The sequence below is a fragment of the Aquarana catesbeiana genome, linkage group LG05, assembly GCF_042186555.1.
Source record: "Aquarana catesbeiana isolate 2022-GZ linkage group LG05, ASM4218655v1, whole genome shotgun sequence".
NCBI classification, from domain to species: Eukaryota; Metazoa; Chordata; class Amphibia; order Anura; family Ranidae; genus Aquarana; species Aquarana catesbeiana.
The window spans coordinates 402,991,663-403,017,203 of record NC_133328.1 but is presented as its reverse complement, the minus strand read 5'-3'; the positions used below and the strand labels follow the sequence as shown (position 1 = coordinate 403,017,203).

General features: G+C 44.0%; 1 protein-coding gene across 2 annotated transcripts in view; it reads right to left on the bottom strand.

Moving 5' to 3' along the window:
- E2F3 (E2F transcription factor 3) overlaps positions 1-25,541 on the bottom strand; it is a 38,544-nt gene that overhangs the window by 5,625 nt on the left and 7,378 nt on the right. For both annotated transcript variants that reach the window (XM_073631139.1, XM_073631140.1), the window contains exons 2-5: positions 8,659-8,770; positions 8,220-8,439; positions 1,142-1,300; positions 399-513 (exon numbers count right to left, since the gene is read on the bottom strand). In XM_073631139.1, the coding sequence (XP_073487240.1) occupies positions 399-513; positions 1,142-1,300; positions 8,220-8,439; positions 8,659-8,770 (606 nt within the window). The remainder of the gene's footprint in view (positions 1-398; positions 514-1,141; positions 1,301-8,219; positions 8,440-8,658; positions 8,771-25,541) is intronic.

The following is a 25,541-nucleotide window of genomic DNA, read 5'->3' as shown; positions in this document are numbered from 1 at the left end:
CTAAACATTGTTTGGGTACAGTGTTGCATGACCACGCAATTGTCAAAGTGCAACAGCAATGAAAACTGAAAATTGGCCTGGGCAGGAAGGGGGTGAAAGCGCCTACTATTGAAGTGGATAAAGGACATGCTACTGATGGCTTGGTATCAGACACCGCAGCATACCTTCAGAGGTCTACTAGAGTTCGTGCCTCAACGGGTCAGGGCTCTGTCAGCAGACAGAAGGACCTACTCTATAGGTGATCACTGTACAAGACTTACAAATGCACTTTTGGAGAACCAAAACAGATACACGATTCCTAAAGTGTAAAATGCTTTAAATCTGTGTAGTGATCAATAAAATTTTAATCCTATACACCACTATTCAATTAATCAATGGCATGTCCAGGTGACACTTACCTCGACAGGATCAGGCACTTCAAGTCTAGTTTCAGGGGGAGCTCTGACAACAATAACGGTTTGATCCTTAAGGCCACCAATTTTCCTTATATCTTGATAGGTTACATAGGCCAACGTAAAATAAAATTAAGGAAAACAAAGTGCATCTATGGTCAAAATCTAAAAATATAGTTGTGGAAAGATCGCCAGCATACAGGCAGCACTCAAGAAATTCGATTTTTCAAATAAGCCTATATTGGATTGTCCAAAAACTTAAACATGTAAGATCGAGACATGGATTTGCCTTGCTCACAACACTCTCCCCCCCCCTAGCCAGCGGTTGTGGTCCCAGTAAGAGCTGGAGAGTCCAAGAAACACGGGGGAAGGAGGGGGTGCGGGTACCATGCCATGGGCTCTGTGAAAGTGACAGGCAGCTATGGAGTTACTGCATCATTTTCAAGCTGTGAGCCGACTAAACAAAAATCACACAAGCTGATGGTTGCTCCTGCATGAGCTGAACTAGTTAATAGCACTTTAATACTAATATTGACCAACATGGTTCAACCGACAAAATAGAAAGTGCAAGACTAGTCACTATAGACAACATATCCACAGGAAAACTGACACTACATAAAAAAAAAAATTACATTTTACTTGAGCACTAGTTTGAAAAAAAAAAAAAAAAAATTGCCATTACCTCATGAGGGAAAAAAAAAATAAAAAAAAAAAAATAAAAAAAAAAAACCCCAACAGAGAAAGGATATCTTTGGTTCTCAGAATCCTCAGTTAGAAGTTTCAAGTCTAGTGTACAGCTTTGTATTAACTCATCTAGTTTAGCCTCTTCCTGGCTAAGTTCTGACAGTTCCTTGGATAGTCCTTGACACCGTACCATGTTGATTCCATCATCAGGCAAAGTGCAGCCCCTATAAGAGTACAATTTCATAACACATCAATTACATTTTTATGTCAACGAACCAGGCAAAGTACCCAGGCTTTCGCTGCCAATTGCTTGAGCACTGGCACAGACAAAGAAAACCCATTAAATGCCTTTTCACTTCAACCAACAAAATTAGGATTCTTTGTTTACCTATAAAATTTTCTGAGTTCACAAGGCACATGGGTTAGGCTGCCACCTTCATTTAAAAATGGACATACCAAAAATAAAAACCAAACAAAAGTAGGAGTTTTTCTACCAGCTCATCTAAAGCTTGTGTTGCAAGTAATGTCTGTGTCCTGTGATGTAGAATTTTGCAGGCAAACCAAAATCCCTAATTTACAAACAGTACATCATAAGACACAGCGGCGTTCATTTAGGTATGTAAACATGGATGCCCCGAAGCAAAATCAGTCTGAGGTGAGGGCAACAACGCAACTAGCCCAAATCCCAAACAGAAGAAAGGGATACCCCTTATAAAGCCACATGCATGACCTTTCATCTGAAACAGACATCTGCAGAAGCTTAAAGTGGATGTAAACCCAATGTCATCCTTTCTAAACTACTGCCATGGGGGTTATCTATAAGGATATACATGCCTCCTGCATGTATCTTTACCTGTCAAATGTCTCCCCTCTGTCTGTTATGAGACCCGAAAACTGCAGATTCTGTGGGTGGGTCTGTTGTCTGGAGCTCGGTGGGTGGAGTCGTGATGTCAGACTCCCCGCCCACCTCTACACTCCTTGTCAATATGCATTTTCTCCCGTGTATTTCTTACACTGAACTTCTGCTATGATCTCTAACATCCAGTGAAAAGACAGGAAAGTAACCACATGACTTCAGCATGGCAAATCATGCTGAGGTGTGGAACAGCCAATTCTTGCAGAGCAGAAGAAAGGAGTGGGGGTGGGAATTAAACAATGCATGTCTTAGGCTAGCTAGAGCACAAGACATGTAAATCACCTGTCACTCACAGCAAGAGGGAGGATTTGACAAAGTTTTTCTCTGTTTGTCAAGTTTTATCTCACTTAACAATAAGGCCCCTTTCACATGAGGCGGACTCCATTTCTACGGAGCCCGCCTCGGTCCGCCGGCTCAGCGGGAGATCTGTCCGTTAATCTCCGCTGAGCCGGCGGATGACAGGTCCCTCTCTGCTCACTGAGCAGGGGGGGGGGGGCTTGTCAGGCGCCGCTGCCGCCTATGGAGGGATCGGACGAAAACGGACAGCGTGTCCGTTTTCGTCAGATCTCACCCGATCCGATAGCGACGGATCTGGACGTAGAGCCATCCGTCTGCTTTTAGCGGATCGGACGGGGTCGGATGTCAGCGGACATGTCTCCGCTGACATCCGACGCTCCATAGGCTAACATGGATCGCCCGTTCATGTCCGCCGTCAAAACTGACAGGCGGACCTGAACGGTCTGATCGTGTGAAAGGGGCCTAAAAGAGGATTGCTCAGAGCTGGATTAACTCTTTGTGGCAAGACTAGGCTCAAAATGATAGGAAATCTTACACTTTACATTATGACACAAAAAAAATAAATAAAATTCAGGTTTACATCCACTTTAATGATCCAGAAAGCATGGACACTCCTTTACTGTGGAAAGGAGACAAACTTGATCCTGTAGCCCTGAGAAATTAGCTGGACAACCCACCTAAGACCCCTTTCACACCAAGGCGCTTCAAAAATGCCCTAAAAATGCCATAGTGTTATTACCGCGTTTTTACAGCGTTTTAGGGGTGTTAGCAGTAAAATTAACGCAACGCTGCAGGCGTTTTAACAGCGTTTTTCGAACGTTAGTGAAGCATCGGCGTCAAAGAACTCCACCTCCCTATATCACTTCCTGTGTACTTCCTGGTATCTTGTTGAGGTGAAAAAGGGTAAATAAAGAAGATGGAGTTCATGGAGCTGTTTTTGTTATTTGTGCTACTCTATTGGGAGCATATCCACCAACAGAGGCAGCACCGTCGCTATTAGGTTCATCCCATCCTCCAAGCGCACACCTCAAATTGGACAATTTGCATTGCTATACGAGGACTTGAGAGTGCACCCAGACAAGTTCAAAAATTATACTCGGATGAGCATTGCAACGCAAGTATCTATATCCTAATCCCACATCCCTAACCCCGCTCCCACTATTCCCAAATCCTAATCCCAACCCCGCTCCCACTAGTCCCAAATCCCTAACCCCGCTCCCACTAGTCCCAAATCCCTAACCCCGCTCCCACTAGTCCCAAATCCCTAACCCCGCTCCCACTAGTCCCAAATCCCTAACCCCGCTCCCACTAGTCCCAAATCCCTAACCCCGCTCCCACTAGTCCCAAATCCCTAACCCCAACCCTAATCCCGCTCCCACTAGTCCCAAATCCCTAACCCCAACCCTAATCCCGCTCCCACTAGTCCCAAATCCCTAACCCCAACCCTAATCCCGCTCCCACTAGTCCCAAATCCCTAATCCCAACCCTAATCCCGCTCCCACTAGTCCCAAATCCCTAACCCCGCTCCCACTAGTCCCAAATCCCTAACCCCGCTCCCACTAGTCCCAAATCCCTAACCCCGCTCCCACTAGTCCCAAATCCCTAACCCCGCTCCCACTAGTCCCAAATCCCTAACCCCGCTCCCACTAGTCCCAAATCCCTAACCCCGCTCCCACTAGTCCCAAATCCCTTTGATGGTCTGTTTAATCATTCTGACCTTCCCACAATTTCAGTCCTGTTGTAGATGCTCTCATTTCTGCTTGCACGTTTACCTTTTTGTGAGATCATGTGACTTTTCTACAGCTCAGGGCGGATTATAGGCGTTTTTACAGCGTTTTCAATTCATTTCAATGGAGAGGGGCGTTTTTGAAGCGCTTTTTTCAACACCCAAAAGCTGCTCCAAAGATGCTGCTTGCAGGACTTCTCAACGCCCCGCCAGCGCAACGCCTCAGTGTGAAAGGGTCCATTGAGATGCATGGGGAGCGTATTATGAGCCATATATAGCCATGCTATGGCGTTTTTAGGGTGTTTTTGAAGCACCTTGGTGTGAAAGGGGTCTTAAAATGGTGAAGTTTAAAGCTGCCTGACCCTTACAAGGTCCTTCAGGCAGAATGGACTTGAAGAGCATTGAAAGGAACAAAAACAGGAGGATGCACCAGCATAGTGCGTTATCCTCAACATATCCAACATATAAAAAAAAGGTGGTAACAGCTTGACAAATTTGCTTTGAAACTAGGAGCCAGGAAAAAAAAAAAAAAAAAAAAAAAAAAAAAGTCTTACGAGTAGAACATGTAACATGTTCCCGAAGGTGAACTTCTTTAACCTTTTGGCTGCCAGAGTTTTTTTTTTTTTAAAAAGCAAAGCAATCATTTTGGGCCTGAAGATTACAGAAACCCCCTAAAACACATCTTTGCTGAAAGCAGACACCCTAGAGAATAAAGTAGTTGTAGCTCCAATTTTGTGTCACACATTACTGCAAAATTTTAGAAAACGCACACAAGATTTCTCCCTTGATGAAGCCAAGAACATCTCCAGAACAGACTGGAGAAAAGTTAGAATTTGCCAGAAAGTAGAACATGCTGCATTTTTCCTGCACTGTACTTGAATGCTATAAAAAGCATCAAAAATGCACTAGCACACACATGTCCTTAAAGAAAAATAGAGGGGGGAATATGCACTGGAATGCTTCAAATACACACATGCAGAAAAGCATCTGGAACGCATCCGGACCGCGTTTCTATGGTGTGAACTGGCCCTAAAGCAGAAATCTCGGACCCCAAGACAGCCAATCTGGAAAAGCCCACGTCCTCTGCTTGTGATCATGATGATTGCCCGAATACCCTTCACCTTTATCCTTTGTAAAAGGGAAGGAAAGAGTTAAAGTGGATGTCTGTTTAGCTTAGGAGCTGTGTTAAATCCTTGAGACCTCTCCTCTGATAGTTGCAATTACCCCTTTGGAACCGTAGTCTTTCCAGAGCCACAAAGAAAACTACACTTTGTAGATCTGAAGGCATTCAAGCGAATACTGTGAAAGGAAAAAATTTCAGCTTGTATCCTCCGGACCAGGTATATCCAAACTACGGCCTTCCAGCTGTTGCAGAACTACACTTCAGGCATTGTAAAACTGACATTTACAGACATGACTAGACATGATGGGAATTGTAGTTCCTGAACTGGAGGGCCATAGCTTGGAGACCCCTGCTCTAGACCATGGGTGATCAACCTGTGGCCCTCAAGCTGTTGCAGAACAAGTCCCATGAGGCATTGCAAGTTGCTGACGGTTACAAGCATGACTCCCAAAGACAGAAGCATGATGGGACTTCTAGTTCTGCAACAGCTGGAGGGCCATAAAGGCCCTTAGACATCACCCTTCACTGAGGGGAGGATTTGCCTTGAGGACTGGAGTGTTTGGGTTTCCAGTGCTTGCGAAACTGAGTTGTGGGCTTTTATTTTGCACCCAAGACTAGTTGTTTATAAAAGGAATCTCCTCTTGGAAAATTAAGTTGTTACTGGATTCCGATGTGTGCTTTTGCATCCAAAAAGAGGCACGAGACCACTTCCCCTTCTGGATATAGAGGTCCAAGGTTGGACCAAATAGGTGTCCGACTTCAAAAGAGCAGCAACATGCATCTTGTCATGAAGTTATGCCAAACAAAACTTAAGCCATAGGATCCTTCTCGTGCAGATTTACTGCCCACTTGTGAAAGCTGCCATTATGGAATCCTCCAAGGCATCTCAAAGCTCAGGGCTCTCATTAGCTGTCAAATGGCAGGATCCTCCATATCAGAGTCTTTAGAATGGAGCATCTGCTTTGCCCAGACATACTTCTAAAGCAGCCACCACAGTCTGCAGAACCATCTCCACTGGAGAGAAAGATGCCTTAAAAGTAGATTGTCAACATCTAATTTGTGGAATTCTTAAAGACCACGCCCCCCCCCCCCCCCCCCAACCATTTGTGGCAAAAACATGTGGGAGGGGTGTGGGTAAAACATACGATTCAGGTAATGGAGACTTAAGGCTAATGTGAGATCGGTAAGGGGCTTCCTGATCAACGGCTTCCATTTTTTCCTCCTCATTGTCCCACAAAAAGGGGGGGGGGGGAATGAGTCCCTAGTTCTGCGTCCCAGACTAGCATCAAATGCATAATGAAGGGGCCCTGTGAGGCTCCGAAATGTTGCTTCTGCTGTAAAAATGTGATCGCTGAATAAAGTTTTTAAAACATTCTAGAAATCCATGGTGTGCTGGTGATGTTCTCTCGCCCAGACTAGAAAGAACTCTTGAAAATCGGTCTAGAAATATCTGCAGACCATTTCTACTTGACACAAAGAAAGAGTTGTACCCCTGAAAACTGGGAACATCAGATAACCACCCCAAACACACATCCATCAGTGCTCCAAAACTTTAGAGATGAATAAGGAGGGGGGGGGGGGGGGGGTTGGGGGTTGTCAACTCCACAGGGGCACTTGCTGCTACAGGACCTAGCAGACCCAATCTTAACCCATCACAGCAGGCACACCCAGCAGGGTCTCTACTCCCCCTCCAGGAGAGCCCATCTGTACCAAGATAGGGGCGCTATGAACAGGCCTGAAAATGTAGGCACAAAGTTCCACAAAAGGTCTTCGGAAAGACTCTGAAAAGCATTCATCTTCAGACATTGTGCAAAGCAGAGTAGAGCCGTCAGGGAGCTGCTCCGCCCACAAATGCTGTTGGGCAGATCATATACTTGACTGACAGCTCTAATGTACTTTACATTACCTGTGGGGAGTGCCTGGAAGAGCTGAGCTGTCACAGGACCCATTTCAACTTAATCCCACCCCGAACTTGGGCCATAGTGACAAAGCCAGTTAGGGGATTTCCTCCACCGTAAGCTGTGTACGCACGGCTAACGCTTCATGCACACGAGACGCCCATGCAAACTCTGCTGAACACTTTTTTTAAAGCTAAAACCGGCGTTTAGAAACGCCCATTTTGCATGCCGCGTTTAGACGCGTTTGTGTCTAGAAGCGTCTGCAGAGCAGAGAATGACATTTTGTGACCCAACTTTGGGGCCCCGTATTTTGGCGCCACTTGGTGCTAGGAACCCCAAATTTGGTGTGCTAACACTACAACATCCAAATTTGGGGTTCCTAGCAACAAGTGGCCCAGAGATACGGGGCCCCAAAGTCGGGTCACAAAATGTTAAGCACTTCTGCAGCAGAGAATGACCATTTCCGACCTGATTTTGGGGCCCCATATTTCGGGGGCCACTTGGCGCTAGGAACCCCAAATTTGGTGTGCAAACAGTGGAACTAGCACAACATATCCAAATTTGGATGTGTTAGCACACCAAATTTGGGGTTCCTAGCACTAAGTGGCCCCGAGATATGAGGCCCCAAAGTCTGGTCGCAAAATGTCAAGCACTTTTCTGCAGCAGAGAATGACTTTGTGACCCGACTTTGGGGCCCCGTATCTCGGAGCCACTTAGTGCTAGGAACCCCAAATTTGGGTCACAAAATGTCATTTTCTGCTGCAGTTTACCATCATATTTCTGTGTTTTCTGGTCCAAAAAATAGGGTTCCTTTAAAAACACTTATAAAATGCAAACACGGCTAAACGCAGTACCAGCGTTTGGCGTCTGAACCTTTTTTTGCTTCTGGAAAAACAAAGGTTAAACGCAACTGCCTAAAAAAGCCAAAAAAACGAGACTGTGTACATGGACACATAGGATAACATTGATTGAGTTCAGGGGCAGTTGAAAAAAGTGTCCAACTGCCTCTGAACGTGTTTTTAATAGCGTCTCGTGTGCATGAGGCCTAACTATCATAAAGGAGCATGTGCAGCATTGTATGCTGGGACACAGTCCAGCTGATGGGGCGAAGCTGTTATTCGAGAATGGACCCTGAACTTGTCTGATTTTCAGACAGCATTACCAGGAATCAAAAGATACTTACATCCACTGGATATTATTTTTTGATTTCTTTTTTATGAGATGAATGCCTTCTAATACATTTGTAATGTCATAAATTCTTCTTTTCTGCACTTTAAGGACTTCTGCAGCTCTGTTAAGGTCCACAACTCCATCAGAGGACTGGCTGAGTAACTGAATGAATTTCTTTGTCAAGAGCCCAAGTGAAGTGTCATAACGAGTCTTTTCCAAGGGAGACTTTGGAGCTAAAGCAAACATAGAAGAGTAAACATTTTAGGTGTCAAATGAACATGGAACCTTGCATCCCGAGAAAGATAAAAAAAGGTACTATCTACTTCAGCAATGATACCGAAGATTGACTGGGGATTTATCAAAGTAATAACCAATATTCAAGATGAATACTTAGACTTCCATTACTAAACAACCAATACGTACAGTGAGCTGAAGATTTATAAACAGCTTACTTTTTGGACTATCTGGACAAAGTACAGCTGCCCTTCCTTTGCCTTTTGGTGTTTTTAGCCCTTCAGAAAGATACTGTTGACTTCCATCGCCAAGTTCCAGCCGCCGCTTAGCCTGCAAAGAACGAATAAAGAACAGATTCAGAACAGTGATAAACTTCAAACTGTAGAACATCAACACAATGATTAATGATCTAAAGATAGTCTGTTGATAATAATTACATCACTTCAGCACGTTAACCCCCCCTTCCCATTTGGCGTTCTGCATCACTGGTGGTTATATAGCATTAAAACTGTAGTTCAATGATAGCCGTCTAGCATATTCTAGTCTCTCACTACATTGCTGTGGTAAGAGCCTCATTGAAGCTCGACTTCACGGTTAAGGCTACTTTCACACTGAAAGGGCCAGCGTTAGCAGTAAAGCACTGCTAGTTTTAACCCCCGCTAGCGGTCAAAAGGGTTAAAAGCTGCTGAAGCGCTTTGCAGGCACTTTGGCAGCGCTGCCTATTCATTTCCCCTCCCATTTTGGGAGAGGTGTATACACACATCACTCCCAAACATACTGCTTGCAGGACTTTTCCCGTCCTGCAAGCGCACCACCCCAGTGTGAAAGCACTCAGGCTCACACTGGGGAGGCATAAGAGGCTTTATACAGGTGCTATTTTTAGTGCTCAAAATCGCCCCAGTGTGAAAGGGGTCCAAGTTCCACAAAATTACTTCCGTCCAACAAGAGTGCCCTTGCAGGGCACCAAGGGAATCGTTTTGGGCAGGGAAGGACATCTAGCAGAGATCAGCTTCCAAGTCATGCTTTAGTATCAAAAACAGATTTAGGGGTGCACAGAGGGTTGACCCTGCCCAACAAACTGACAGACACCTCCTCCTAAGGAGAACTAAACTCGATCACCGGTTCACTTCAAAATCTTCAGCTGCCTAGGCAGCCAAAGCAGGGGTACAATTCATCTTGAATAGAGCAAAATTCAGGGTCTCGTGCACAGCTTAGGCCCTAGGATCCAGTGGGCTTCAAGGGAAGTTTTTATAAAGACTAACAAAAAGTACATTCATCACATGGTACTAACAGCCTTGCCGTTATCGGCATGCCTTTCCACACTCGGCATGCCTTTCCACACACAGACAGAGCAAGGAAAAAACTGCTGATAACCCAGCAAGTCTGTTTACATGTGATCAGCTGTGATTGGACACAGCTGATCACATGGTAAAGGGCCGCTGTGATTGGCCCTTTACCCCAATCTGATCAGCTGTGCCCCAAAGACAGCTGTCACAGAGCGCGCATGGTGTGCAGTTTAAGGGGCGGAAATCTGGGAGGAAGTCTATAGACGATCTCCCAGAACTATAGTACACCGCTATAGCGCAGTACCAAAGTTGTTAAAGTGGCTGTAAAGTCTGCACAATAAACTCCCATAATAGGTTCTCTTATGGGGCAACAGTGATGGCAGTGTGTGTGTGTGTGTGTGTGTGTGTGTGTGTGTGTGTGTGTGTGTGTGTGTGTGTGTGTGGGGGAGATCAGCTTCGCACTGACCATGGAAAGGAGAGGAAGGGCGATAGAGGTTGCAGAGCAGGGCAATGGAAAGTCAATTTACTGACAGGAATAGGCAGGATAAATCAGGAATTGTACTATATGGAAAAGGATAAATATTGTAAAAAAAATTTAGCAAAAAAATAAACAGACCGACCAGTCAATCGCAAGGAGGCAGTGTAAAAAAAAAAAAAAAAAATAGAATAAAATAAATACCACCCCTTTTCCCTCTGTGCACATATACATAGGTCTTGCACGCATATGTAAACGGTGATCGCACCACACGTGTGAGGTATCGGTGCAAACAGAGTGAGAGCAATAATTTTAGCTAAAGACCTCCTCTAAATTGGTAACCTGTAAAGGCTTTTAAAAGCGTTGCTAAGATTTTTAGGTAGAACTGTGAAAGTAACATTTACAGTAGCAATTATTTACTCTTTTTGTACTATAAAAGGCTCAATTTAATTTTTTTAACCCCATTATGTTACTGGCCGATTATGAAAATAGTAATCGATTATTTTCATAATCGATTAATTAACTGATCGATTAGTTGTTTCAGCCCTATACAGAATGCATTATTTTTTACATTTTAGGAAATACAGTGCAGCGCACATACAGCTCAGTACACCGTCCATGTCAGTAAGTACCTGAGAACTTGTGAATATGAGGAGCAATGCCTCATGGGACATGTGGTCCTGGCAGAAAGTGAGTGGTTCTAAAGCAGGGATATGCAATTAGCGGACCTCCAGCTGTTGCAGAACTACAAGTCCCATGAGGCATAGCAAGACTGACAGCCACAAGCATGATATCCAGAGGCAGAGCATGATGGGACTTGTAGTTTTGCAACAGCTGGAGGTCCGCTAACTGCTTATCCCTGTTCTAAAGGCAGGTTTTTTTTACCTTGCTATAAGGGCATGCTATACTATACTTTGTAGCTTGCTATCGGGGCACTCTGAAGGCAGGAGAGAGAAACATCGGTGGGGGACCCCAGAGGAGGAGAATCAGGGCTGCTCTGTGCAAAACCATAACACAGAGCAGGTAAGTATAACATGTTTGTTGTTTTTTTGTTTTTGAAGACTGTGTGCAGGGAAGATCAGCATCTAAACCTAGAGAAGGTGGAGGCCGATAGACTGGAGGGAATATATAAGGCCTTACAATTACATTTAACCGGTTCCAGACCAGCTCACGTCTATTTACAGGGGCAGTATGGCACCCCTGCGTGAAACCCCATACCTGTACAGGGTTTCCTTTAAGAGCCGCCAGAGGGCGCGCGCCCGCTGCTTGTGGCCGGCAGTCCTGTGCACAAGCGCCAGCACGGGGATTTGTGTGTGTAAACACACAAATCCCTGCGCTGTCAGGAGAGATGTCGTGTGTTCCCAGTAAGTAGGAACAGCGATATGTCTCCTCTCCTACTCAGTCCTATCCCCATACAGTTAGAACACATTTAACCCTTTCCTTTCCAGTGTCATTTACACAGTAATCAGCACATTTTTATAGCACTGATCACTGTATAAATGCCAATGGTCCCAAAAATTAGTCAAAAGTGTGCGATGCAATACCAAAATAAAAAAAAAAAAATAAATAAATTATAAAAACGCCATAAATCTTTCCCATAGTATGTAGACGCTATAACTTTCCGCAATCCAATCACTATATGCTTACTGTAATTTTTTTACCAATAATGCATAGATATATTAGCCTAAACTGATGAAGAAATTTGTTTTAAAAACTTTTTTGGGGATATAATAGCAAAAAGTAAAAAAAAAATTTTTTCAAAATTACTTTGAATTTGCCGCCGTGCACCTTCCCCCCGAGCTCTATGACCGCAGGCTCAATTGCCGCTGGTATATCCGCGATTGTGTCACGGAGCTGAAGAACAGGGAGATGCCATTGTAAACAGCATCTCCCCGTTCTGCCTAGTGACACTGTCACTGATCTCTGCTCCCTGTCATCGAGAGCAGAGATCAGTGACGTGTCACAGCTAGCCCATCCCCCCCTAGAGTTAGAATCACTCCCCAGTACTGACTTAACCCCTCCACGCCCCCTAGTGGTTAACCCCTTCACTACCAGTGTCATTTACACAGGAATCAATGCATTTTTATAGCACCGATTGCTGTATAAATGACAATGGTCCCAAAAATGTGTCAAAAATGTCTGACATGTCCGCCATAATGTCGCAGTCACAATAAAGAAAAAAAAAAAAAAAAAAAAAAAATTTAATAAAAATGCCATAAAACTATCCCCTATTTTGCAAACGCTATAACTTTTGTGCAAACCAAACGCTTATTGCGATTTTTTTTTTTACTAAAAATATGTAGAAAAATATGTATTGGCCTAAACTTGGCCTCCTGGATAGTGTAGTCGTTAGGTCTTGGCCCCCCCCTGTGCATGCGCCCAGGCGTCCCTTCGTCCGCCTCAAGCCGGTGACGTCACACGCCGGCGGGCAGATTTAAACCGGCTGATCTGGCTGTGTGTTCAGCCAGAGCCGGAGGGAGATACTCTCACGTTGTGGTGTGTGTAAAGACCGGTAAGCAAGGATCCAGCCCGTTAGGCTTTATTATTACTGTTATGTTTCCTTTTATAGCTCTTGTATGCCCTTTGGCCATTCATTGATCTTCATGACTATTACACTACCCCCCTTCCAACCTTGGTGTTCCTTCCCCTCAATGCAGTGAAAACACACTGGAGATCTTTTCCCCTTTTAATTATTCCAATAGTTTCCCCTCCTTCACCAACCTTCCTTAGCTTCTTATGCTTTCACTAATTTCTACTCGCTCTACCCTTTGATCTCCACTGATTTTTCTGTTATGCTCACAGCATTTCTATACCCAGATTTTCTTTCTTTTCAGTCTGCTTCCTGCAGCCAAATCCCCACAGCTCAATTAAGGACCTTGTGTGTAAGTATCTCCCCTATGGATCATTAGGCACATAGTAAGTATTCAACCTAGGAGACTTTTGTCCCCCCTTTATCCTATGAATATTATATACATCATTTACTAAAAACTTTCCCTTAACTCTACGAATACCTATTGTCCCTAGCGTCGCCCTTTTGCCCTCTATGGCCACACCTGACTGACTCCCTCGGATCGGTTTATTTGGGGTGATTGTCTAGGGTCCAGCCTGGTGTTTTGCGGATGCTAGCACTTGTTTGGGTAAGGGTCTGCATCCATGTCTCTCTTCGGCAACCAAGCTCACATTTTTTTGGATGACAAATTTGAATATATAACATAACTAGGTCTCTATATCTCATTTATCTAGTGGTTCTGATTAAACTTTGCACATCCCCTGAGGAAGCTAACAGGGCCAATGTGCAATGTCTCTTCTGTCAACCTTGATTTTTCTGTTTAACACATGACCAAACATCTGTAATTTTATATGTTTAAATCTTTTCTAAGCATGTTATTAAAAATTCTTTTCTATTTTAATTGATGGAAGTAATATTGTCTTTATGTACCTGGCATCTTAAAAATCCCCCCAACCCCCCACTGTTTTTTCCTTGAGGAAAGAAAAATGTTTATTTTTTTATATATTTTTGAGGGATATTTATTATTGCAAAATGTAAAAAAATAATGCGTTTTTAAAAAATTGTCGCTCTTGTTTATAGCGGGGAAAAAAAAAAAAAAATAAAAAAAAAAAAATAAAAACTTCAGAGGCTATCAAATACCACCAAAAGAAAGCTCTTGTGGGGAAAAAAGGACGTCAATTTTGTTTGGGAGCCACATCGCACGACTGCGCAATTGTCAGTTAAAGCGACGCAGTGCCGAATTGCAAAAAGTGCTCTGGTCAGGAAGGGGGTAAATCCTTCCGGGGCTGAAGTGGTTAGTATAAAAGATTTCTACCTCCCTTCTTACAGCTTTGTGTCTGACTCCTAGGTAAAATGCCTGTATATCCTACGTCAGGGTGTATTATATATATTATTACTTTCACTGTTTGAGTATAAATGAACCCCTTATAGCAGCAATTATCTGCTCTTTTTGTACAAGAAAAAAAAAATCATTTTAGTTTAACTGGTGATACAAAAAAAAAAAAAAAAAAAAAAAAAAGTTAGAAAAGCATGCCGCTACTAAATGTCTTATGCCCCTTTCACACGGCAAGCCCACTCAGATCTGCTTGGCCGTTTTTCAGGCGGATCCGAGCGGGCCATCCATTGACTCCTATGGGTAGATGGATGACACCCGTCTGCCATCCGTCTGGGTGGATCGGATGAGATCCGGTGACATGCCATCAGTTTTCGCCCCATCCCTCCATAGGAATCAGAGGTGCAGTGAGCAGAGACGGACTCGTCATCCGCCGGTTCAGTGGAGAGATCTCCTGCTGAGCTGGCAGACTCCTCTGAGCAGAGCTGCCTCGTGTGAATGAGGCCTTAGGCCTGGTTCAAACCTTTGCGTTTTTGGTGCTTTTTGCAGAAACCCACTACAGTTCATGTAGTTAACATGGTTCCCTATGGGACACATTCACATCTGTGCTTTTTTTTCCAGCCGCTGCGCATTTGGAAAGGGTCAAGGACTTTTTTCAACGCAAGACGGTGCTTTTTTGGTTCAATAGGACTTGAATGGAGAAGCTGCAGAAAAGCATGCAGTGCGTTTTGCCATGATTTGCGTTTTTTTTTATCTGCCCACCAACAAATTGGCCAAAAGAAATAAAAAAAAAAAAAAAAAAAAAAAAAAAACACAAACTGCAGCAAAAAGCACTGCATTAATGAATCAAAAGCAAACTTCATAGGTGTGAACCGAGCCTTATGCTGGCCATACAGGTATTGATTTACAGATTAGAATATTAATTACGAAAAATCTTTGTACATTCGCTGAATGAAAGCATATAGTTTGAAAATTTCTCTTGCTTTTATTCAGTATTCATTATTTCGGAACGAAAACCACATACACAATCTGAAAATATCTTTGACCAAAAAGTTTTCTATTCTGCCACTTCGAATTTTCCTGTCACTGTGGTCAAAAACAGAAAATTTGACCTCACTAACGTTCTTAAAATGAACATTGTTTTTTTTATGGCCAGAATAAATGACAGCAGGCAGACCTAATGCATCAAACAAATGATACAACAACCAAATTTCAGAAAACATGGTCATGTTGGTTACATTTCAAAAGGAACAACCGAATACACCAATATCATGTCCAAACCTGTATAGTTTGACCTGAGGGGGTCTCATGAGCCACCTCTCAAACACACCTTACCCTCAACCAAGGCCCCCCACCCCCTTCTCCCCCCACTCTTGCCCATTCCATCCCCATATACAGTCAATAATCCAGATTATATCTAATGAACAATATACTCACCTTCTGCGACAAAGATTATGGTTGTCATGACGGTTATACCCCTGAAAGACCTACATTTCCTCAGCCTAACTCCAAATGGTTACAAGTATCGCCCACGCAGTTAGCTCCCGTTGGGGGTGCGTGTGGCAGAGAAGAGATACCAGTTTCTAGAATGTAACCTCTAGATACATTCCATCAAGGATTCTTGAGTTGTGCTTGTCTGAGGGGTTACTACAACCTCACTGGTGTACCATAGACTCCCATAGCACGCTGTAAGCATAGCTGTGTAATCTTATATCCTATTTCCGTTCACGTTTAGTTTATCACTACCTATTCAACCTTACATTGCGAATGTGCACCAACATTTTTGTTATTGCTGTATTACATAGCCACATGGCTACATGTTACGTTGTATTCTTTGTAACCTGCATTCTTTTCAATAAAAGAATGTTGAAACAAATGACAGCAGGCACAGGTAGTTTAACCACTTCAATACAGGGCACTTATACACCTTCCCACCCAGGCCAATTTTCAGCTTTCAGCACTGTCGCACTTTGAATGACAATTGCGCGGTCATACTACACTGTACCCAAACTAAATTTTTATCATTTTGTTCCCACAAATAGAGCTTTTGGTGGTATTTGATCACCTCTGGGATTTTTTTTTTTTTAAGAAAATAATGTTTTTTGATTGTTACAAGACTTTGTAAATGAGTAAGTTTTCTCCTTCACTGATAGGGCTGCACTGACGGGCACCGATGAAAGGCAATAATATGCAGCACAGATGGGCACTGAAGTACTGTTATGTATGGCATCCATCAATACCAAACAATGCCTGCCAATCAGTGATGCCCATTGTGGGCACTGATTGGCACCCCTGTGGTCTAGGGTGGCATACCTTGTGGTGACATCCCTGGTGGTCCAATGTGGGCATCCTCAGGGGGGCCTGCGCTGATAATCGATCAGCACATACCCCTGTCAGAGGAGCAGCCGATTGGCTCTCTACTCACGTCTGACAGACACGAGTGAGAAAAAGCTGATCACCGACTGTTTACATTGTGATCAGCCGTGATTGGACACAGCTGATCACATGGTAAAGAGTCTCTGTCAGAGACTCTTTACCGAGATCGTAGTTGCGGGGTGTCAGCCTGACACCCCGCAACAACAATCACTGCGATGCGCACCCCCAGGGGCGTGCAGCGGCTTAATATCCTGAAGACATCATGACGCCCAGTCAGGGTATGGAAAACCACTTTGTTGCCATCATTTTGCTATATGGCGGGCAGCAAGTGGTTAAGCCACCTGCCTATGGCAAGGGGGTCTGTCATACATAATATATTGCAGTTCTGTCTGAAAATCCGAAAGGCTAACCCCCCCCCCCCCTAAATAAAAAATTTGGTCTGAGTCAGATGATATTTACCAGATTCAACCTCTAATAGTATATACAGTACATCTCTTCTGGCTGTTCTTCCCAAAGTGGATTAGAGATTTTGCTCCCTAACCAAATAGTTGGTTATTTATATTTACCACTGCATATGGATATTTAAAGAGGAAGTAAACCCCGTTTTCCTGCATAGGTGTCACTTACCTGAGCCTGCAATGTCACCGCTGTCCCCTCTGCTACGGATCGTCCATTATCTTACCGGGTATCGTGGCTCCAGCGCTGTGATTGGCTGGGGCCACGATGACGTCACTCCCGCGCATGCGCACGGAAGCCACCACTAACGGCATATCGCCACTAGCAGCGGCATTCTCTGTGCGCCGTAGACAGCGGTACCTGTCTTTTTGCAACACGGTTTAGGAGATAGTTCTTGGACCTACAGGCAAGCCTTGATCTAGGTTTACCTGTAGGTCAAAGTGGTCTGTAAGGGTTTACAACCACTTTAAAGTGGAAGTCCAGTTAAAAATTAAACATTTTCTATTAATTCTTTGTAAAATATCTTTATCATTATTCATTTTCTGTATAGCGGTTTGTGGCACGTAAAGTCCAATCAAAGCCAGATAATCAGCTTCTTCCTGTTCTTCAGGGACAACCTTACTTCCTCATTTCTGAATTCTGCATGGGGGCCTCACTTCCTGAAAACATTGTCCTTCTGATACATGCCCCACCCCATGTCTTCTTTAGGTCTCATATACACTGCTCCTGGTAAATGGACGTTCAGAGGCAGTTGGCTGCTTTTTCAGCTGCCCCTGAACTCATCCAATGTTCTTATGTGTACATGTACACAGGTTTGTTTAATGTTTTTAGGCAGTTGAGTTTAGAGGCCTTTTTTGGAAAGCAAAAAGATGAGTTCAGACGCCAAGTTTAGAGGCATTTCAAATCGCCAGACGCTTCTAAGTGCGGCTAAACGCAGTAACTCTCGTTCAGCCGCATTTTGTTTACAGGAGTTTTCTTTTTCGGCTATTTTGAAAAGATAAAAAATTTTTGTTCAAATGCTTCTAAATGCAAATGCAGCAAAACGGCCGTTTTAAACATGGGTTACTATCAAGGTAATCGTTCAGGAGAGGTTGTAAAAACGTCCCATGTACATTAAGCCTTAGACAGACACACCTAGGAACTGCACAGCTCCACAACTTCTCTCTCTCAGATCTCCTGCCTTCATAGCCTTGTTTTAGCCAGCAGTTTCTCCTGAGAGGGAGAGGGGGGGGGGGGGGGGGGGACAGGCTTTGGAAGTATGTTCTGTTTGTTAGATTAAAATGCAACATGCTGCAGATTTTCTACACTGTACAACCAATGTGGTTGTTTCTGCATGGCACACGCCCAGCTGAGGGATCTACATGTGAGTAAGTTGGCTACAAATGAGTTTAAGGCCTCTTTCACATGGGTGGCTGTTCTGCCGCTGTTAAATGCATGCTTTGTTATTTTCAAATTCCAAGACCCTAGGCACAGTGATCACTTGCAGTTTTACATTGTGATCAGCAGCGTTTACATGTGGCTGCATTTAGCTGCAGTGGAACATTTTTGCCATTTCTGATGTGCTTCCTGTTTTCCTTGTTGCCGCTGCCATCTGCAGGTGAAATAGTACACTGCGATTACCTGCAGATAGCTGCAATTATTTTTTCTAACCGCACAAAACCCCCATAACGAAACCTTCGCTAAATGCAGTGTGTGAATGGGGCCAAAGGAAAGCATTGTGCGAGTTTAGCTGTGGTAGATAAATTCATCTATCCACAGCTAAAAGTTGAATTCTATCCACCCTTGTGAAAGATTGTGTCCACTAGTGCGACTTTGGATAAAGTCGCATGCCAAGTCACAGACCATTGATTTCAATAGCAAAGGTTCCCATCTATGCGACTTTGATCCAGAGTGTAAAGTTGGATCAAAGCTGCACAAATTTGGAGTCGCACTAGTGGAAATGTAGCCTAAAGCTAGAGTGTGACTGATCCAACTTTACACTCTCTGGATCAAAGTCGCATCAAAGCATTGCAGGTACCTTTCAAAGTTGCATAGATGGGAACGGGTGCCATTGAAATCAATGGGCTGTGACATGTCATGTGACTGTGTCCAAAGTCACATGACAATTCATACTAGTGGAGCCTTAGTCTACGTTTCTACTATTGCAACCACAAAGTTGCACGACTTAGAGTGCAGCTTTGATCCAACTTCACGCTCTGAATAAAAGTCACATCAAAGCATTGCAGGTACCTTTTCAAAGTCGCATAGATGGGATCAGGTGCCCCTCCCCGTGTCCAGCTCCCTTCTCCTGTGCACAGCTATACTGTATATGTGTACTGCACCTCCCATCCCCCATGTGTAGAATGAATTAGGATGTACAATGAGAGAACACTGGGCAGGAACCTGTGATCAGCTCTCCCCATCCTATATACGTTCACTGGCTACACAGGAAGTGTCCCTCCCAGGAAGTGATGTCACTAGCTTTCAGTAGCCACACTCACTGGCTGATTTTACTCTCAGAAAGAAGTAGAATTGAAGTCACGTGACGGCACTGGATTCTGCTAAATAAAAGGTAGAAAAACTCGGATTTTTTTTCCCATTAAGACATAAGGCTGAACTTCTCACAATAATGATTGCAGGGTGAGAATGCAAGTGTTAGAGTGGACTTCCACTTTAAGACTAAATTGCCTATTTTTATATTTGAACTAAATTATACACACTTTAAGGTTATTATCCGATTAATCGAAACATAAATCGACCAACTAATCGATTTTTAAAATAATAGTTAGTTGCAGCCCTAGTACCAGTTCTATTTCATACATCCTGGCTATTTTAAAGGTATAAAATAGGTTCAGTTCCTGTACTTGTTTAGTTGGTCTTGGGATCAACGAAAAAACAGATCAGGTGACCTGCCGCAAATAGTTTTGACCATTTATTGGTAGATCAGAGACATCGTAGGGGTTGTGGTGAGGGGTGGGAGGCTTGGTCAGTATTCACTCCATAAGACGCAGGGACATTAAACCCCCCCCCCCCCCCCATTTTTTTTGGGGGAAAAAAAAAAAAAAGTGTCTTATGGAGCGAAAAATACGGTACCTGCTGACTTCTTATACTGCGCGTTGGCACCAGCAGTAGGATCTCCCTGCAGTTTCCTGATCTGTTCCTGTCCACAGTGCTGCATTCTCCAGAATATAAAATTGGTAACTTAAAAGCACAGGACCCCATTTAATAGCCACTGCAACGTCACAGATCAAAAGAAAAAGGAAAAAAAAAAAAAAGCCTCAAGTGCATGGTCTCACTACTGAAATTAGACTTATGGTTATCCTGTCAGCCCTTTTAACTCCTAAATACAGCGATAAGACAAGATGCCCACCATTACCTTTGTTTGCCAGTAGCTGGCAGGGATTGCCCTGAAATATACTTCCAGCAAAGTGAAACTAGTTCCAGAGGAGGTGTAAACATTTTCCGGCCCAATAAATAAAAGTGGGAATCTTATACAGTCTGCTCTTATAGACCCCGAGGCCTGTTCACACTGATGGGGTTATGCGAGCTGCGTTCTGCGCGAGCGCAGCACATTCATTTGAAACACATGGACAAGGTTGCTGCTCCTTTTTTGACATTACAGCCTGCATCAGAAACTGCAAGTGCGGCTCCCATTGTAGGAGTGAAGCCCATGGTGTGTGGTGTGCCAATAGGATTAATCCCACCCACAAATATCTCTCGTGTTCCTCAATGTGGGTGGTTGAGGATACAGATGCAGACCCACAGTGACGATCGCCCACACAGATGTGAACCACGCTGCCTAAATGGGAACTGAAGACATGCAGCACCGTGTCCATGTGAATATATGGGTGGAACTTACAGCATAGGAACACCCAGTAGGACCCCTTTCACACTGAGCCACCCTGGGTGTCGGCAGTAGAGGTCGACCGATATATCGGCCGGCCGATATATCGGCCGATATTTGGCGTTTTTTACTTAATCGGCATCGGCCGATTGTGCTGATAAAAAAGGCCGATTATAACTTCAGCCGTGACTTGCAAATGACTTCTGTAATAGAAGTTAATGCAAGTTTCCCTAAGTTATCTGTGGAGAGGATTCTCCCCTCCTCTGGGCAGCCTGCCAAGTCTGATAAGAAGATACATTGTATCTCTTTCAGGTTCTTTTTATCAATAGACTGAACTCCGTGTGTAGAAGTTTTCAGTTTAACCATTTAAAGACTAAATCTTTTCTGACACTTGTTGCTTACAAGTAAAAATCCTGTATTTTCTGCTAGAAAATCACTTAGAACCCCCAAACATTATATATATTTTTTTAGCAGAGACCCTAGGGAATAAAATGGTGATTGTTGCAATATTTTATGTCACACGGTATTTGCGCAGCGGTCTTTCAAACGCAATTTAAAAAAAAAAAATACAGTAATGAATTAAAAAAAAAAAATAAGCAGTAAAGTTAGCCCATTTTTTTTCGTCCAAAAGTTTTGATTACCTGTTTTTGTGTATTTATTATTTAAGATAGGGTTTTTTTTTTTTTTTTTTTTTTTTTTTTTTTTTTTTTTTTTTTTTAGGTTTTTTTTCTAAATTATACATACAAGTGAACTGATTGAAGGTTTGTTTTGTTTAATGTTTAAATGAAAAAAAATTTCTGTATTACTTAAGGCTGCTTTCACACTGGAGCGGGCATGCGTTGATGGTAAAACGCTGCTAGTTTTAGCGGCGCTTTACCGTCATTTTAGAGGCGCTTTTCGGCTGCTAGCGGGGCGCTTATAACCCAGCTAGCGGCCGAGGAAGGGGTTAAATGCGCCCCTGAAGCGCCGCTGCCAAAACGCTTTGCAGGCGCTTCGGTAGCGGTGCGCATTCATTTCAATGGGCAGGAGTGGTGGAGCAGCAGTATACACCGCTCCAAAGATGCCGTTTGCAGGACTTTTTTTTACATCCTGCCAGCGCATCACCTCAGTGTGAAAGCACTCGGGATCTCACACTGAGACTGCAGGGGAGCCGTTTTACAGGCACTTTACAGGTGCTATTTTTAGCCCAAAAGCGCCTGAAAAACGCCCCAGTGTGAAAGGGGTCTAACTGTTAGATTTTATGAGATGAAGGGAAAAAAGAAAGGAAAAAAAAAAATCGGCCAAATATATCGGCCCAAAAAAATCGGCATCACATATCGGCCATCGGCCACCGCGATTTCTAAATATCGGCATCGGCCAGAGAAAAACCCATATCGGTCGACCTCTAGTCGGCAGTAAAGCGGCGCCATTTTTAGCCCCGCTTTAGCTGCCCCATTGTTTTAAATGGGTAGGAGCGGTGTATTCACCGCTCTTACACCACTGCAAAGAAGGTGCTGGCAGGACTTTTTGTGATGCCCTGCCACCGCAGTGCCCCACTACGACAGCCCTCAGGCTTTCACACTGGGTTTGCAGCTGAGGCTTTTTTCAGGTGCTTTTTTTTAACTGCTGTTGCACCTGAAAAACGCCTCCAGTGTGAAAGGGGTGTTAGGAGAAATAACAGAAGCAGTTGCAGCTGCCATGTCAAGATAAGCAACTGGACTAGGGATTTCTGGGTTATTTCATAGAGCTGAGGTGGGTAAGACCATCATACATTCCATTTGACACAAAAAAAAAAAAAAAAAAAAAAGACAGTCATCTAAAGCCGGTCACCGGTCTTAGCCAATTTCTAGTGTTGCCATCTTGTTACAGCTATGAAGCCAGAACAAAACAGAAAATGTCAAGTTTCATAATGTGGGCTTGAAAAGCAGTTTTGTCTCCCTAAATGACATGGTTGGAAATGGTCTATGTGTCACTGCAGTGTTTTTTTCTGCATCTATCGGCAACACACATAATTAGAATTCAGTAAACTGAAAACTGGTAATGTATATTCTGGATGGAGCCATCTCCCCCCCTTTTTATAGTCCAACTTATAGAGGGACAAATGTAGCCAGATCATAGAGTGGCATTTAGGCCTCCTTCACATGGGTGCTTACCTGCATATGTATAGCAAATTCCTGTGGCTGTGATCACTTGTGTATGCAAACAGCTGCAGCCACTCAGCCTGTACAAATGAATAACAGCACATAGAGTAGCCACACCCCCAGCGGTTACTTGCTGTTAGATTAGAGATCTTGGATGCAGGAAGATGTGTCCAGGATTGGACATCTTTTCCAAACTCCTGGGTTTGAAAATACAAGTGAAAAGCAATGGCTTCCAGCTGCAAGAATGAAGATTCCTGCCACTGGAAACTGCTATATGTACACAACCGCTTGTGTGAAGGAGGCCATAGAGGAGGTCTCAGAATAAAGGAAAGGGATGGTCAGCACTCAGGATGACATCCAAAATAGTATTTTATTAAAATGCATGTACAAAGCTGTAAAACATCCTACGTGTTTGACGTTGGTCCTTAGTCATTGAATAAGGACTAACGTCCGAAACGCGCAGGCTGTTTTACAGCTTTGTACATGCATTTAAGAAATACTATTTTGGAGGTCATCCCGAGTGCCGACCATCCCTTTCCTTTATGCTGGTAAGTTGGAGGTGTCAGCAGCCTCAAGGTCTAAGCACTGGGCGGAGTTTTATGTGGGAATGTTGCAGCATCTATACACCTGTTTTCCATAGAGAAATCCCACGAGTAAAACAAACAAAAAAAAAAATATGGTGGTCAAGCGAATATAGAAACACTTAGCAATTGTGAAAGACTAGGGCACAGCAGGCCATTCATTTGAATGGGTTGCTGTGCCCACATTTCATCCAGGAAAAAGGTTCCCTGCACTTTTAAAATGCAACCAGAGGGAAATAGCATAACACTCTTGCACCATGCCATTTCCCGCAAGTGAAGATTCACTGCCGTTTCAGATGTGAAAGGGTGCCTTTAACCCCTTCCTGCAGGCACCCCAATCACGTGACCGCTGTGATTGGCTGTTACACGATTGGAAAGCTCCCGATCACTAGTATGCTTTGGGAGCTTTACAGTACCTGCCTGTCTGTGCTGGGCACCTGCTCTCAGCGCAGAAAGTTATAGGGCCACTTACGCGTATGGCCGGCAGGAAGAGGTTAAGAATGAATAGCAGTCCTGCGTGCCTGCAAAGGAGCAGCACGGTTTGGCAGCAGTAGCAATTTACCCACTGTCCCGCAACCACCCGTAGTGTGAACCTAGAGGAACACTGCATGACCCATCTTTCTCTCCCATTACTGCCTGTTCACTCCTCACCTACCAGAAGCCCAATTTGGGAGCTGACACCACCCTTGTATGCCCAATGACAGCTCTCATCTCAAGCAAGTGCCTGCTGCTACCACACCACAAGAAATTGCCACGACACTCATAAGATGGCTGCCAGGCCCCAGGAAAAAATGGCTTCTGCCACCTGAACAAAAATGGTGCCTAGCATGCTGAGCACATGCAGACACCCAGATACACTGTAAAAAATGAACTGCCTGTCCCGCAGCCAGTTAACCCTGCTATGCCCAGATCAAAGTACAGCAACGCCAGGGCCCAGGTAGCAAACCGGTAGTAACGAATGCCTGAAAGGAGCCTTACCAGTCCCATGGAGGATGCGGGTGATCCTCCACAGCAGATTTGCCTTCAAAGTAGGGAGGGCCAGGGAAGCGCTGTAAAATAGACAGCAGGAGCCGGGGGGGGGGGGGGGGGGTGGTTGGAGGTTCACCACCTCAGCAGTCAAGGCTACTACTGTTACTCTAGTAGGACAAAAAACACCTTTAAATATAACCAAAGATTGTGCTCTTACAACCTCAATCATCCCTTTGGCCACGGACTGTACGAATTTCATTTCTGCAACCGTAAGTTGCAGGAAAGAAATTTGCACGATTCCTCAACCCCCCCAATCCCCACAGACAGTGCTGACGGGAATCCTTCCAGCAGACAGTGTTCTCCCAGCGAGGGAAGCTGTCCCCGCCTGGAGAAGACAGTGATTATTGCTAGCGGCTATAGCAGCCGCTTGCGATAACCGCAAGGAAATCTAGCAGGCTGGTTGTACCCAAGTTGATCAATCAGTCCCTTGTCATCTGATTTTGGGCGATAAGACAACCAGATAAAAGAAAAAAACAAAAAAAACACCACCCACATAAATCTCTACGGTTACTACTGGGGCTGAAGATAAATTAAAAGTGATGTCTTTCTGAAAATTACATGTATACCTGCATATACCTTAGATCTAATTTGAGTCAGCAGCAAAAAGATTAATGCCAACAAAGCCTCTCCTCTTTCATTCAAGCCAAAAAGATTTATAAATAAGAAAGGTAGTAAAGCACCCTAAATCCATCAAACATGACACATTCTTCAAGTGACATCAAGTGTATGGCAGCCTTAGAAAACCTCATTCTTTACAATCAGATTTACTTAGACACATCTCAACCTAACATGCTCATAATTCACCGTATGTTTCTGAAACATGACAGCATCTTAGTAACAGATACATACCAACAAAGGGGAGTTGTACGCCTGCCCATCCCCCATTGGCCTATGGTTATCAGCTGCAAGATCACTCCTTATATTGTAGATCTCCCCCTCCACCCCCAACCTCCCAGCAGCACCAGGCATTCTACTCTGCAGCAATCACATCACACTATAGATGGCTTTACAGGGGATAATCAGTGGTTAAAGTGGTTTCTTTGCACTTTTGGCAATTTCCTCCCTCTCCGTTATACATCTGCTAATATTTATGTGCTGTGACCCATATAGAAT